The sequence below is a fragment of the Gallus gallus genome, chromosome 14 (genome assembly GCF_016699485.2).
Source record: "Gallus gallus isolate bGalGal1 chromosome 14, bGalGal1.mat.broiler.GRCg7b, whole genome shotgun sequence".
Lineage (NCBI taxonomy): Eukaryota > Metazoa > Chordata > Aves > Galliformes > Phasianidae > Gallus > Gallus gallus.
In genome coordinates, this window is record NC_052545.1 from 13,192,005 (window position 1) to 13,207,622 (window position 15,618).

The 15,618-nt window shown below is 51.2% G+C and overlaps 1 protein-coding gene across 3 annotated transcripts; it reads right to left on the bottom strand.

Annotated features, from left to right (window-relative positions):
- Positions 1-378: 378 nt before the first annotated feature.
- On the bottom strand, positions 379-14,379 carry CCDC78 (coiled-coil domain containing 78). 3 transcript variants are annotated; one of them, XM_001232921.7, is made up of 15 exons: positions 14,191-14,379; positions 13,835-13,966; positions 12,830-12,916; positions 12,380-12,559; positions 8,962-9,123; positions 8,823-8,873; positions 8,142-8,230; positions 7,506-7,584; positions 6,921-7,046; positions 5,357-5,568; positions 4,585-4,756; positions 4,087-4,130; positions 2,355-2,421; positions 1,404-1,504; positions 379-715 (listed from the first exon to the last, which is right to left on the bottom strand). In XM_001232921.7, the coding sequence occupies exons 1-15, from the start codon at positions 14,266-14,268 to the stop codon at positions 589-591; spliced, it is 1,707 nt and encodes a 568-aa protein (XP_001232922.4). In that variant the 5' UTR covers positions 14,269-14,379; the 3' UTR covers positions 379-588. The 3 variants fall into 3 exon arrangements, with proteins under 3 accessions (XP_001232922.4, XP_004945463.2, XP_040503673.1); XM_004945406.5 differs by lacking the exon at positions 8,823-8,873; XM_040647739.2 differs by lacking the exons at positions 379-715; positions 1,404-1,504; positions 2,355-2,421 and adding an exon at positions 2,516-3,988.
- Between the last annotated feature and the right edge of the window lie 1,239 nt (positions 14,380-15,618).

A 15,618-nucleotide genomic window follows, 5' to 3' on the forward strand; every position in this document is an offset into this window, starting at 1 on the left:
GCTGTTGAAGGATTCAATTGAGTCCTGCTGACATTACATGGCATTCCTTTTTCTACTCCCAACACAGAGAAAAAGGGTTTTCTCACCATGACAGAGCAGCTCGTCTCCTTTCTGTAACCTCACAGAGGCGAAGTCCAGCTTGAACCACTCCTGCCCTTTTCTTTTACAAACTCAGAAAGGAGCAAAGGAAGGAGAAGAGCCAGCCCTTAAACCAAGAGCACCTCGCTCCACGTCTGACCTAGGAAAAGCATCACAGCATCCTTGAGGACAGGAGCAGGAACTTGTCCCTGCAGTCACACAGCAAACAGCAGCCCAGGAGGTGGCCCTGTGTCCCAGTCACAGTGTGCTCAGGGAAGGAGAACTCCAACAGCAGAGTGCTCAGAGGACAAACACGGCTCCCCTGTCTTGTTCCATTTTAGTACCATTAATTTGACACTCAGGACACCCATATGGTTCCCTGCATTGTGCCTGCCAGCTCTTGGCCAGGGAACGATGCTTGCTGTGACCAGTTTCAGGACAGAAAGTCCCTTTCTTTTAAACTCTGTCTTTTCCTATAACTGTGCTGCTTCCTGGAGATGCAGGGCAGAGCTAGAGCTCACGGCTGACGGCCCTCCTGGATCTGGGCAGTGAGTGAGCATCAGCTGCCCCAGCACTGTGTGCGCGTGGTTCCTCACCACCAGCGAGCTTCCTCACCCGCAGCACCTCCTGCCTGTACCTGCAAGAGGGAGACAACAGCGATCCCCAGCATGCTCATGGCCCCTCTGGCAGCTCACTTATGGAGGTGATCCATTTAAGTGCCTGCTTCACCCTGTGTTTGCTGCATGCTAAGAACATGCGTCGTCAAGTATTGCATGCCAGCCAGCACAGGTGCTGAGCCACATTGGTATCTCAGCCCCAACAGGCAGAAAACTCTGTGCTTTTCCATGGGAAGAGCTGTTCATTACCTCTGCCATGTACCAGAACCAGCAACCAGCCCATGAACATGAGCCAAGCTTCCAGCTTGCTTTGTGCTAGGCATAAAGGTGGCTGGTGCTCCAACAGATGTGCTCTGGTTGTTCTCACCCTTCCATGCCCAGCTGTTCAGGTTACTGCAGGGCACAATGAGCCCCTGAGGAAGGCTTTGGATTTTAGGCAACCCTCCCTTAGCCACCTCCAAAGGATGGGCTAACTCTGAAGGAAGGGAGATGCGTGGCAGGGCAGCAGATGTGCCTTCTGGCCATACAGAACAGGGGATGGTGCCAGCTGTCCACAGCTGGATGTGCTGTGTGACAATAGGTGCACCGGGCAGTGCTGAGGGAAGGCAGCAGTGAGGTCGGGCACTGACAGAGCAGTAGGCACTGTGATGTCTCAGGCAATCACAAACCTCTGGCAGAGAACATGCAAGGGGGATCCTACAGTCTCACCTTGCTAGGTGCTTCTCTATGTAATCCTGCAGCTCCAACACCTGTTCCTCTGCCACAATTGCCCGTGTCAGCAGCTGACTCCTCTCCTTCTCCAGATCCTCCTGGAGAGGCAAGGAAAGCATGGAGAAAGGAGGGAGCCCTGTGAGATGAGAACAAAGGAGCTCTCTGCCAGGTGGGACCAAGCACTTTGGCTCTGGCACCACCTGGAATGAAGCTGCAGAGGCAGCCAGGAGACCAATGTGCTCAGAGAAAGAAGCCTGGTGACAGTGGCCCAGCTTTCCTCCTGGCCATTGGCTGTACAGACAAGGTGACTGGGACATCCCATGACATGCAGTACCTTGGTCCAGCAATCCACAGTTTACCCACCAGAGCCTCCATTCTGTTTCCAAAGCTCTTCCCCAATTGTCCCACATGGCACTGTTTGTGTCAGCACCCCCCCCCCCCCCCCCCCCCCCCCCCCTTTTCTCCCCAGCAGTCCTATTGCTGCTGGACAGCAAACCCCATCTCTGCTAAACCTGCTCACATCTCCCAAGTTTCATGGTTGCTGCAGGACAATGCTGTGGATGGAAAGAACTCCAAGGCACACCATTCCTGTCTGCAGTGCAAATGTCTTTGCATCCGGAGGGAACCAGACTGGCATAATCACATTCAAGCTAGATCTCTATAGCTTGAACCAAGGTTGAGAACAGATCCAGCTTGTTTCAGCTCAAATGTTGAGGTAGCTGTGAAACAAGAGATGGAGAGATACCAGCCAGCAATGTGCAGATGTAAAGGCTGGTCTACTCCTTTCAGTAGCACACCCTGAGTACACCACGTGTCACTGAGCAGAGTCACTTGGTGTGCTGCTCACAGCCATCGCTTTGGCCAGAGAAGGGCCCACCTGGAGCACTGCGTCCCTGGCATGTGAGTCAACGTGAGACTTGTGTCAGATAGGCTGTTCCAGACCTTTACCTGGGTGGTGTGTGTGAACTCCTGGAGCTGCTTCCTGACCTCTGCCCAGCCCTCTTCGTCCCGCTTCCTAGGAGAGAGAAGATTGTGATCATGCACAGGCATTCAAACCAGCCCATGTACAAGTCACACTGCTCTGTCTGGGGGCTGGATGCACTCGTGTCCATCAGAGCATAAAGCACAGAGCTTGGAACCTTTCCTATCCCGATGCCCCCAACCTCTTCAGGGCACACAGTGCTGTCCCCGTGCCCAGGCATGAGAGTCACAGCCCTTCTGCCAACCTGGCATTCCCGCTGGGATGGCTGGATTTGTTCCAAGCTCACATCAACACCCATACATCAGAGGACTCCAAGCAGAAAGAGTCATTAACCTGACACTGCAAGACTGAACTTTATGGAAATAGAGAGCTGGGTATGATCAATGCCAAACGCTGGCGCTTTTCATGTCTGTGAGCATAGAGCCGCTCGCTCGGAGCGCCGAGTGCGATAGGTGAGCTGTCTGTGCAGCCCAGCCGTGGGAAAGTTCTTCCTATTCTGTCCCAGTCTGAATAAGCAAAATACAGGTCACATCTGATGCTCAGGGAATTTTGGTTGTATGAACTGAGGAATGCATTGTGTTCGAGTGCTGCAGCCTGCAGAGCGGCTCCGCTGCGGCCGTGCGAGTTCCCTCTGGTGGCTGCAACTCAGCCCAGGCACATGAAAAGCATGGCTGGAGTTTCATGGGAGCAGAAGTTAAGAGAACAATAAACAGTGAACCCACAATGATAAAGATGAGAAACCCGGTGGTAATTAGAGCTGCAGTGCTGTGGTGACACCAGGCTTTGTGTCTCTGATGAGAGCAGCAAGGTGATATCAAGGGTAAAAACTACCAGCACACAGGACACAAATGTTCTGAAGTGTATAGGGCTTCTTCACAGCTATAAAAACCTTAGCAAGATACATCACCATGCTCTGGTACTTCTCTGCCTTGCTTCTGGGGTGCATCTGTTCAAGGATTAGCATTATTTTTCTATGTGGAAGACATGGCAGAGTCTGGTAAGGCTCAAGCTCTTCTCCAAGGCACTCCTCTGGAGCCCAATGGCTCAGGCATTGGCCAGCTCTTCTGTGCTGGAATCCAGTTAACGAAATACCTGGCACATTCTCTAGGCCACCACATTTTATAAGGCAGAAAAACCCCAGCTCGGATTTTTCTGATGCTTTGTTCTACCTCTGCATGGCTACAGCTGGTAGAATTTCAATAGAAGAATGAAGCAGGGGGAAGAGACAGATCAAAATGAGCCAAAAAAGTGGCCTATCTGCAAGCCAGGGTAGTGCCATTACAGGGCCACCTGAGTGTTGCTGCCCAGCTTCTGTGTTGGGAGGGAGGAGAAAGAAGGCCACTCCAGGCTGGGGTTGTTTCACTGGGCTTTCTCAGGTTGTGGTCCACCAACGCACTCAGCCGTATGCTTAACTCCAGCTTCTAAAGAGATCAGTGGGACTAAAAACATGATTAAATCAAACATGTGCTTAAGAGCTTTCTTGGATCAAAGCCCAAATGACCAACTCATTTCACCACAGGAAGTGCTGAGCTGAGACGACAGCTGGCTTTTCTTCTCAGATGAGTTCCTATCAGCTCTCTTTCTCCCTATTTATTACTGTCTCCAAGTAATGCAAAAAAAAAGAAGACTCCTCAATCCATACAGCAAGGAGAATTTGGAATTACAGTTATCCCAGGAAAAAAAGAAAAGAGGACTTACTGGTCAGGAGACAGCTGAAAACCAGAGGTTTCTTTCAGTCTTTTCTGAAGGCAAAGGAAAAAGTATTTCTGTAAGCATTAAACCATTGCAATCTCACCACAGGCCTTATCACTGCCTTCAAAGTGGTAAGAAGGTATCCTAGCACCCCAGCAACTCCCAGTGCTCTGCCAAGGAAGTGATGTGTAGGAGAGTCTTAAGGTTTAGGTCTTCCATTCTGCTCATGTTTAAATAAATGTATCTCACACAACTCAAGGAAGACCTCACTTTATCCAGGCAGAATCATTGGCAGGCTGCTGAGCTGACTGGTGTGCTTGGGTGTGTGTTGCTCCTGCTTGGACATCCCAAAGTGACAAAGTGAGCAAGCATTGCCCTTGCCTGTGCCACAGAGACACAGCAAACCCCTGGGGAGGAGAGACCTATTTCATTGCTCGATCTATTGCTTGTGAGAGCTTCCCCACTCAGCTGCACTGCTGCAAGAAGCCAGCAGCCCAGCAATACCTTCTGCAATTCGTGTAATTGCATCTCCAGTTTGGCTTTGTTCTCCCGCAGCCGGTTTAGCTCCTGGGTTGTGTTTGTCAGCAGCTCTGGGTCTGTGATGGCAAAGTGGAGCTCAGCAGGGCCAGAATCCATCTCACTGCTGCCCAGGGAGAGGATCTTCTCTCGCTGCACGCTGTACCAACACGGCAGAGGCATTAGTCCCTGGTAGCTTTGGTGAAGTAATGCACTGAGGGTTGCTGCTGCAGCTGCTGGAGGTACAACTGGGTCCTGCTAGCTTAGCCAGACCACCTGCAAAGGGTGAGTGGCAGAGCCCAGCAGCATGTGCAGTATTCCTGGGAGTGCTTCTGAGGGGAGCTCATCCTATAGAGCTATTTGTGGCTTCTATACTTCCCACAGACCAAGTTGCTGAGAGCTGCGGAACAGAGCTGAGAGCACTGCAGGAAGGGCTGGGAAGCAGGAGTTATTTGTGGTACCTCTACATTTCCACATCACCCAATGGGGATTCAGTTTCTCACCCCAAATTTTGGGCAGGAGGAACCTGCATAACAAGCAGCTCCAGTGTGCCCAAGCACTGTGGTGTGCAGCTGCAGACACATTCCTCCTGGCTTATCAAGAGCATGGAGACAAACACGCCCTCCCACACCTCTGTGCACCTGGGAGTCCTGCTTGCCTTCCTTGCAGCAAGGGGCCTGAGTGCTGGTGCTATGGGGCACCTCCACTTTGTCCTCAGCAATGACCTGAAGAGACAGAGGGAGCCCAGATTTAGCCCTACCTGTATGCAATCAGCAGGTTCTCATGCTTCTTGGCCAAGCTTTTCATGCGTTTCTTGTAGCTGCGTGCTGCTCCAGCCAGCTGCTCCTCCCGAGCCTTGTAGGAAGCCCTGATGTCCTTCAGCATGTTGTCCACAAAGCGCTTCATGTCTGCATGCTCAGCTGGGGCCTTGCCAGGCCCGGTTCGGGTGCTAGGTTTGCTGTCCATGTACTCCTTTAAACATATAGAGGAGAAAATGGAGATGACAAGTCATTCCTTAAAGGCAAGTAACCCATCTCCCACATGGAAGTTGCAGGAATATTTGTGATAACAGCACTCAGGATAGCACATATCTTCTAATTTTAAAGAAGAGATGCTAGTTTGCTTAAATGAACTTCCACCCCACCCCTTCAAGGCAGATGTGCACTGTACCAGTGTCCCTCTATGAGTGACCCATCTATGGAACACAGTCAGCACCATCTTGCATTCTTTCCACCATGCCCCACTCCCTGTTAGCTATGAGATACCCCGATACAAGTTAAGCTGTTCTTCATAGTAAACGTGGCTCTGCTCAGTCTCCTGATCTATCATCCCACTATGTTCTTTGGTGCTAACCTTCTGGGACAACAATTACTGCTGCAACATTATAATACAACGGAAAGTAGAGCAATAATAGCAGAGTAGAACAATCCTAGGCTACAGAGAACAAGCCCAAATGCAGCAACTGTGGACACAGAAACAAAGGAAGAAAAATTGCCTAGCTTTGGAAGGCATCAGGTAGGCAGATACCCTCACCTCTGCTGCCAACCCTTAATGAGGTCTGGGAAGGGGTGGATCCTGGCTCCAGCCCTTCTGGTCACCCAGAAGATGCTCATTGCATGCACCTGAGCTCCCCTGGGTTGGCCCTGCCTTCCCACCAGGTGCTCAATCACTGGCTCAGGCTGTGACTTAGCATTTCCACTACAATTGCCAACAGGTAAGGAGGTAAAAAAAAGATTTCTCCCCATTGCAAGCAGGTGTCCATGACTGAACTTGCCTGAAACGCCCGCCCTGTGCTGGGTCTCACCGTGCTCTGTGGGCCTTGCTCTGCCAAAGGCTCTTGTTCCCAGAGCAGGTCCCAGGCACTCGCATTACATGGCTCTGTGCCGACCACAGGGCTGGCAGAGCTTCCGCTGCGGACAGCAGCAGGGGCACCATGGAGGCAGCAAAGCGAGGCGGCAACAAAGCAGCAGTGGCATCGCCTGGCCTGCCGAGGGGAGTTGTCAGGGCAATGGGGACTGGAAGCCAACTGGAAGGCAGCCATAGTAAATAAGAGGATCTTTCAATCCAAGTAATCTGACCAAGAAAGAAAGTCCCAGCAGAAACTTGCTGATGGTTCAATGTAGCCGTACAGGAAATCTGCGCCAGGAGGGGGCTGGCACCTCCTCCCCAGGCCATGCCAAGGACTCAGCCAAGCATCCCAGCATGGGGTGGGGAGATCTTCCAGCCTCAAGCACAGCTCCCACCACTTCTGTGAGCCCAGAGAGGAGGGGAACAGCAGCAGCCAGCAAGAAGGATGCAGCCTCCTTCAGGCCTGGGGTACCCACCGCCACGTCCCTGATGTACTGCGTGAGCCGGCAACGGTACTCCTCGCTCAGCTCCTTTAGCCGCAGCTGCAGCCGGGAGTTCTCTGCCTCCACCTCCTGGAGTTGGCTCTGACAGGCCAGCAGCACCTAGGCACAGCAAGCACACACTGCTGCCCTCACCCTCCAGCTGGGCAAGGGGAATTACGGAGCTGGAAAAGAAATGGGGGCTTAATTCTCAGATATTCTGTTTCCCCGGAGCTGAGATGTTGGGAAGAGCTTTTGGTACAGAATATTTCTTAGAATGTTTGTAGTCTCTATTCCTCTGCTACCTTTTGTCATTTGCAATCCCCCGCAAGTGACTTCACCAACCCTTTCAAAAATAACAGTTCCTCCCACCCTAAGCAAGCAGCACATCCCACCACATGCACTGCACACCTGAAGAAGGAAACCATGCAGGGAGAAGCACCTCGGTGCCACAAACTCCCTGGACAGGGAGGTATGTTGGAGCATCTCAGTGCAAGCCACCCACCACACTGCCAGCTCTGGGTTCTGTGCATTGCACCCATATCTGAACCACAGCAGGGGATGGGAGGGAGCTCGCCTTACTGCTGACTGCTCTGCCAGTTTCTGCTGGGGGTCACAGACTGCTTTCTTCGCCTCCTGCAGCTCCTTCCCCATTGCGATCCTGGGCACAAGAGGAGGAAGGCGTATTTATTTGCAGTCCCCAAACATCTCTGCAGGCCCAGTACTGCCAGCTTTGGGAAGGATATCACAGGTAATGACAGAGACCTCTCAGCAGCTGTTGCTGGCCACCACCAGCTGAGCAGAGCACTGAGCAGAGGCTTCAGGGCTCTCACAGTCAAAGGTACACCTCCTGCCTGCAATGAGGCTCTGGTTCAGCCAGCTCCCTAATGGAACAGCCTCTGTGGGGGCTCAGGCCCCACTGCAGCCTGCTGCCTGCTGGGGAGAAAGGCAGAGGCTCCCCATGCTGCCACACATATGTCACTGAAAGTGGATTTTCAAGGGTGCATGAGTCAGTCAGGTATCTGAACAGACTCGTAAGGAGACATTCAACCCTCTTCAGATCCTTGCAAACATCAGCTTTTGCTTCCAGGCCTCGCTTCTAAGAGTGAACACACCAAACGGAGGCTGTTTCCACTCCTGTTTGTAGGGATCACATTCAGCTGCAATGAGCTCCATCAGTGCCCGATAAGGGAAGGACGTGTGCTCCCAAACACTCACACTTTCTCTTCCAGCTTCTGCTGCTGCGAATCGTAGGTTTGCTTCAGTTTTTCAATCTCCTCTTTTATGTGATCCTGGTTTCCAAGCAACTGAAGGACAAGCAATTGGGAAGATGAGAAGGAGAGCTGACAGAAACAGAAGGATTCTTGAAGAGTGAAAAAGTGAGGAGAGCCTCCAGCTAACCCAAATCCTGCTGGTAGAGAAACACATGGTAAGGGCAAGTTTGGCTGGCAGTGAGCAGTGCTCTGCAGCACACCAGGAATGATGTTTCATCTGGAGATGCTCTCCCAGATGAGATGCCCACCCTGAGAATCAGGCTCCTACCAGGAGCTGCTGGTGGAGCTCAAGCTGGTGTCACTGGGCTGCGGATGGAAATGAGGCAGGAAATAGCTCAGTGCTCCCATTTTTGGGTGCTTTACCACCTCCATCTTTTCAAGTATTGACAATAAGCAAGTATTTCCTGCACTTGTTGGTTGTTAAACTCCTCCTTCTGTTCCCCAATAGGCAGCTGCCCTCTCTCAGCTTTTGCTGCACAAGAGCTGGAGTTATTCTGGTCTCAGCTTCACAGCTTAAGGAAAATAAACTAAATCCAGGCATCAGCTCACCCACAGAACCCAAGTACCAGCCACTCAGAATAAATCCCCCCCTCTGCTTCCCAAGGACCCTGCAGCACACACTCACATTTCTGCCTGGCTTTTGCCACTCATGTTCAGGGGCAGCCACGACTTCTGGCTGTTTTTGGAAGAGAAAGAAGGAGGTACATGTTGGACCCCTGTTCTCCAAAGAGCTCAGACTGGGAGAAAAGCAGAGAGGCCCTTACCTTCACCTTCTGAGCAGGGGGATGATGCAGTGTTACTCGCACTCTGTCTGGCTCAGCAGCAGGCTCGGTGGCCGAGGCATGGGAGTGGTGGTGGTTGCTCTCTGTGCTCCTGGCATTGGTCAGGCTGAGCAGCTCTAGGCTGAGCTCTTCATTCTTTAAGACCTGCCAGGCCAAACAAGAAGGACAGAGCTCCTGAAATGCTGCCTCTCCAGCTCTGCACGCTGTTTGTTCAGCACATACTCACTGCTCTTGGTGCGTACACAAAGCCAGCGCTCGCATCCCTTCCTGAAAGCAAGTTTCATTTTTAATTCTCTCTCATACGTCCAAAGATATCAGTGGTTTTCTAATTCTCATGGAAATGCTGGGTATCACTGTCAGGCAGAAGGCACAGCCTGCGGAATTATTCACGTGTAACCTTACTCCTCTGCCCACCTCACTCTCAGATAGGGATCGTGGTGCAGCGAACCCAGTGCCAGCCCTGGGCGATGCTCCTCCAACACCTCTCCATCCTGCCCTCCAGCCTCCCTCCTCACCCCAATTCCATACTCCCCACACAGCTTCCCAACATTTAGGCATGTCTTTTCCCAAACAATGGTTCTGAACAGTGCCGGACTACATAATGTAAGGGAGAATGGCCAAATATCCATCCATCTCGGCCGATGCCACTCAGCTAATTCCAGTTTTGTTTGAATGCATACCTCCAGAAGCAAACAGCCCACAGCACCGTGTAGGCAGTGAGATTCAAAGCAGTGCTGGTGTGAAGTGACACATTTCCAAAAGATAAAGAGTATCTGAATGAGAAAAGCTCTGTTACAGGTGATCTGGAAGGAACACTGGGGGAATTCATGTCTCACGGGAGGGTTTCTATGTAGATAACAAAGCTTTGATGGGGTTTATGACTGGGGACAAGCTTGAGTAATTGTTACCATGGCAGTGAATCGAGAGGATGGGAGGCAGAGGTCATCTGAGTCATCCATGTAGAGAATAGCTTATCAAAAGATAGCACAGGGTGGGCTGAGGGAGAGAGGAGAGGAGAAAAGAGGCTGACAAAGAGGTGAGATATACAGCTGTGAAAACTGACAGCTAGGCAGAGACAGGCGGCTTGTTCCCCAACCGAAAACCATCCATCTGCAGCTGTCAGCCCCGACAATTTGATCAGAGGGGGTCACATCAGCACGCAAGAACCGGGTTGTTTTGTTGTTGTTGTTTTTTTTTTTTGACCAGGAAAGAAAAAAGAAGGGAGGCAGTCCCAGGTTCAGGATGGGCTTCTCTGCCTCCTATGTACCCTAATTCCTGGCCCTGCTCCAGGGAAAACCCCGCATGGAACTGGTGCACGTTCGGGTTCCCTGCGCCGGCCTCGCTTTGTAGCACCGCTCTGGCCTGTGTAAGCCCCTGAACAAAAGAGGAGGAGGAAATAGGGAGTTGAGAAAAGGTCAGCATCTTGAAAAGGAAGAATTTACAGCGCGTTGGAAAACAGGCACAAAGTGTCGGACTGGCATCTCCTGGAAGGCACTTCCCCAGGGACAGGAAAGGGCAGCGCGGCCGCTCTCCTTGGCGGGGACAGACACAGGGCGATTTGTGAATCAAGGCGTACAATGGGGGTTGTAACAATTCAGAGACTCTAACTGTTCCCGTACAAGGGACCATGAATGAGCCCGCGGAGCTGCTTCTGCGCCAAGCAGCCATGACAACATATTGGCAAGGTCACAAGTAGCACTTGTAATTGGGAACGTGTAAAAGGTTCATTGTCTCCCGCGAAGGGCTCCGGGGAAGGGGAGGGGGCAGAACCGCAGGCTGCTTTTGCCATTTCCTTTGGGAAAGTCCACACTGGGAAAATAATGAGCAAGAGGCCCATGCCACGACAAGCTCTGGCCTGCCAAGTTGGAGCCAGGCAGGGATATTCAGCAGCCAGAGCCAAAACACCGGGGGAAAATCCTCACCCTACCGATTACAACCCAGGATTTCACCCTTGGCTTCTGCTCCTCGTTCCACTGCTTCTTCAGGATGCTATCCAGTCACGTAACTTAATCCATGTGCTTTTGTCCCTCTGAAACGTTCCACGTGAAAAAAAGCGTATTATTGCTGCTAACCTGTTCAAGCCATCATTCTGTGATGTCAGCAACCTGAAAATCCAATTTTTGACTAACGTACTGCACCCCCTTGGGGACAAGAAGCAACCGAGGTGGCTGAACGCTGTACTTGTCTCAGCAGAGGGCCGACAGTCAGCTGCACACGCTCTGCCTCGTGCTCCCCAGGACAAGGGCTGCAGGGGGGTTCACACCCTGAGAGCAGCCAAGTTGGCTTCCTCATGAGAAATTTTCACTCCTCAGCTTCTGGGAGACAAATGGCAGCAGGTGTGTTTGTGCTCTGCACGCATCCCTGCTGCAAGGTGCAACACGTTAGTTCAGTTGGCTTTTCGCTTACCAGCTGGAACAGGCTGGGAGCACATACCCCACTCACTGTCATGTCCGTATTAACAGGGATAGCTTCACAAGTCACTAAGTGATTTATTTGGAACAGGATGGTCTTGTATACCCCCCTCCACTTGAGCTCTGCAGAGAGATGCTCATCGTAAAGAGAGAAGGGACAGACAAGGACTAATGCTCCAGGTGGAGCTTTGCTGGTTGTAGGATGATGTTTCATTCCAACAGTGCTGAAAGCTGTGTGGAGCCCATGACCCTGGCACGCTCCTTCCACTTCAGAATATTCTAAGATTCTGTGATTCTAAACTAGCATGCCCCACATCTTCCCATCACAGGTCAGCACGAGGCCAGCACAGTAAACTAGGTCATTTGGCTGCACCAGCTGAAATATGTGCTGGGGTGGGAGGCAGGAGCGTGTCAGTCATCCGATCCAATTCAAAGAGGAGAAGTGGGAGGGGGAGGGAGGAGAGGAAGGCCTATTAATGTAGCTATTCTTGCCAAAGAAACGCACAAATCCAAGATCCGAAATACTTCAGTTAATCATCACTAATTGAACAGTCACCAGGAGATTCGCTGTGTTTGAAGGGAGAATCAGAAACGTGCTTATATTTAATATTTTTATCAGCTTGTCAACTTCAAAAACTTCTAGGCCCCTTCCCGCCACCAAATGAAGTGAGAGAGACTACAAATGCGTTCCCATGCAGCCCGTGCAAGCCATGCAGAAAAAAGGGAAACAAAGCGTGCTGGCAGCCCAAGGGATCTGAAACGTGCACTCAGAGCAGACCTGCAATGACCTCCTCTTTTGCACTGCTAGGGGTGGGGAGGTGGGATAGCGTAAAATAGGCAGCCTGATGGCAGAAAGGAGCAGTCACACGGGTCAGGGTGGGTGCAGGACTGATCCTGGCTTGGATAAACAACCCAAAGACAGCCAAGTTATCCGTAGGTCAGATCACTGTGTTATGGAGCGGAGAAAACCAAAGTAAACGCCATCTCACCTCCTGGTCGAGTTCTTTGCCTAGTGCCAGGTAATTACTTTTCAAAATGATGTACTCATCTGCCAGCTCCTTCCTGCTGGTCTCCAGAGCATGCAGCTGGTCCCGTAAGGCATCCCTCTCCCTGCTGACTTTCTCGCTGCGAAGCTCCAGCTCCAGCACACGGTTCTCCAGGGCCAGGATCTGCAGAGGGGGGGGAGGGGGGGGGGGGGGCAGAAGAATTAGGCTGTGGAAGAGACCAGCAGTAATGACACGGTATTTATTTGGCCAGACTTGGTGTTCTAGCGCCAAGGAAGATGAGTTTCACGTGGATTTCTTAGTACCTGGGGAAACAGGGGAAATTCACTGCTCTTGATAAAGAACAGAGAATACGCCAAGCAAGCAAACATGGATATGCAACAAAATGTGCATCCTGAATAATGATATCTGGCAGAGGTGAAATCTTTCACCTACCATATTTTTCAGCTCGAATTTCTCCGTTTCATACTGCTCCTTCATTTTGTTTGTCTCAATTTGGAGATCAACAAGTTCTTTGGAAATCTACGAGAGAGAAAGGACAGTAGAAAAAGTCCACGGACCATTCTGAGGCCAGCGAAGCTTTTCAACTGTCTGCACCAGGGAATCAGAGCTCAGAGACGGAGGTCTTGAAAGGATCAGGTTGGGTGTTAGGAGAAATTTCTTCTGAGAAAGAAAAGAGTGGTGGGGATTGGCAAAGGCTGCCCGGGGAGGTGGTAGAGTCACCATCCATGGAGGTGTTAAAGAACTGTGGGGATGTGGCACTGAGGGATGTAGTCAGTGGGCACAGTGGGATGGGTTGGGGTTGGACTTGGTGACCTTAGTGGTCTTTTCCAACCTGAATGATTCTATGATTCCATGATTCTATGACCTGCAGCTGCACCTTTTACCTGAGCAATAGTGGGAAGAGGAACCGCAATCAGTTCCCAGCTTTGTGGCCCTGAAGCACACTGCTCCTCAGGCACACCAAACAAAAAGGAGAAGACAGAACCCTCAAGGAGGAAAAGCTGAAGAGAATCAGCCTCAAGGTCTTGTCTGTTCCAGAAGGAGGAGGTCATAGGATCACAGCATGGTTGGGTTGGAAGGGACCTCAAAGCCCATCTGGTTCCAACCCCTACTGTGGGCTTGCTGCCCCCCAACAGCTCAGGCAGCCCAGGGCCCTATCCATGGGACATCTCCAGGGATGGGGCTCCCACAGCTCTGGGCAGCAGTGCCAGCACTGCATCTCCCTCTGAAGGTGTGTGAAGCTGGTGGGAAAGCAGTCAGTCCTAGCTTGTTCCAGCCTACACATTTACAAGGAGCAAATGGAAAAGCCTAGGTTTTGGGAACACATACACTTTTGGGGGGAGGTCCCAACATTTCGCACGAGATTTTTCACTGCTGATCTGGGCTCACAGGATTTCACGGCTCAGTTCTCTCTAACTCTCCAGGTATCTGTTTTACCTTCAGTTTTTCCTCTTCACTGAAGATCGTTCTGGGTGACAAATCTGGTTTGGAGCCAGCCAGCCTCCCCATCCTCTCCTGCACATCTCCAAATCCTGCATAGAGCCTTTCATTCCTATCCTGCAGCTGCACCTAGAGACACAAAACAGCTCCGACAGCCAGTGCCAGTGAGCAGAGCTCTCCTCTCCCATCACCGTGCTGATGGAAGGGAAGAGTGCAGCATATCCAGTGAGGAAACGCAGCTCTCAGAGCTCCAACAGATTGCAGATGGGGTTTCCCTCCTGCCATTTCCCTCGTGGGATCTGCAGAGCACTGGTTCAGTGACCCAGGGAGGGGCTGCAAACCTTCATACTCACATTTTTGTTAGCAAGATGCTGCGCTTGCTCCATCAGAGCATTTGCGTTCTCCTTATCTGCAACACTTCCAAAATCCATCTGAGTGAGGCTCAGTGCTCGCTGGCTGGGACCTTTGCACAGTACTAGGGCAGCAGGGACTGAGAGTGAAGGCAGGACCTAAGGATCTCCGTGGCAGCGACTTTCCTCTCTAGGGAAAGCGCAGCACAAGCAGTGTTGCTATCAACTTTGGTTGCTAGAGGGTGAGCTATCCACCTCAATTTTGAGGTGGAGCCAAGTATTGCAGCCACCTCAGGAGCTGCTGGAGGAGAAAAAATGACACTGCACAGAGCAGAAACTTCAACAAGACACTTAGCACGCACCACTAGTGAAGTAATGCTGCCAGTGAAGAAGTGCTGTTCCAAACCCAGAGCCATGCTGAAGGAATGGCCTCTGTGTCTATTGTGGAGATCCTTACAGAATTTCAAAGCTGGATTTCAATCTCACAGTTCAAGCCTTTAACCCAATCCTCTGCTCCAGAACAGTTATCAGCTTGCTTCCCTGCACCTTTTTTCTTGATCTCTACAGTACTTGTATCGCCTGTGACACATAGGAAGGGTAGCAATACAGATATGAAAGGCCAACGAGCTGTCTGAAGGGATCAGGATCTTTCAGCTCTGATCAAGCTACAGCCAGTAACGGAGAAGACCTTCCCAAATTTATCACTTAGCACCAGAGATGCAAAGTGGGAAAATGAACATTTTAAAGCAAAACACACAGTGAAAGACACTGCTGCAAAAGCTAGTTATGTGTTGAGAATGAGACACCCCAGGGCACAGAAAGAAGTTCCCTACATTGAGTGTTGCTAGCAGCTCTCCAAGCAGGAGCTGCTTCCCTTACAGCCACGGCTGAACTTTGACTTGCTGCAGACTCAGAGGAATTTGTCCCAGCTCGTTTGTCAATGTTCACTCACAGTTAGAGGCGCACTGAACTCTGATGAGCCCAGACAGCTAAATCTGGACTGTGCTGGTCTATGCAGTGTCACTGAATTCAACTGGCGATCTTCCAGCATGACCGGGATGAGTCCCAAGCGTGCACAGAGCTACAAGTGCTTGAACAGAACCCCTGACACGGGAGTAAAGGTTACAGAGTGCTAAGGAATAGAGGATAATGCTGGAAAAACGGGGTAAAGCAAGTGCTGGTTTTTATCTTATTTGAGGCTGATAATCCCTGCTATTCCTGTAGAGCAGGTGAGTTTAGGTAAGAATGTCTCTCTTAAGAAAAGCGTTGATGATGCAACGTTCAAAAGGACCATAGCTCTGAGTAGCTTCTTATAGCTAATCTAAGACTGTAACTGAGGGGGAGGGCCTGTCCTGACACAAGCACCGTGCTGAGCACGTTCTCCAGCTCCCCACCAGCAGCATCTGGTCCAAACTGCTGCTGAAGGCCTGC

What these genes read in the sequence shown, in the direction of transcription:
- CCDC78 (XM_001232921.7), bottom strand. Translation starts at nt 14,268, where the DNA reads ATGGATTTTGGAAGTGTTGCAGATAAGGAGAACGCAAATGCTCTGATG. An exon ending in CAGAAGCTGGAAGAGAAAGT is followed by an intron (nt 7,585 to 8,141) that starts GTGAGTGTTTGG and finishes TCTTGTGCCCAG; the next exon opens with GATCGCAATGGGGAAGGAGC. An exon ending in AGTACATCAGGGACGTGGCG is followed by an intron (nt 5,569 to 6,920) that starts GTGGGTACCCCA and finishes ATATGTTTAAAG; the next exon opens with GAGTACATGGACAGCAAACC.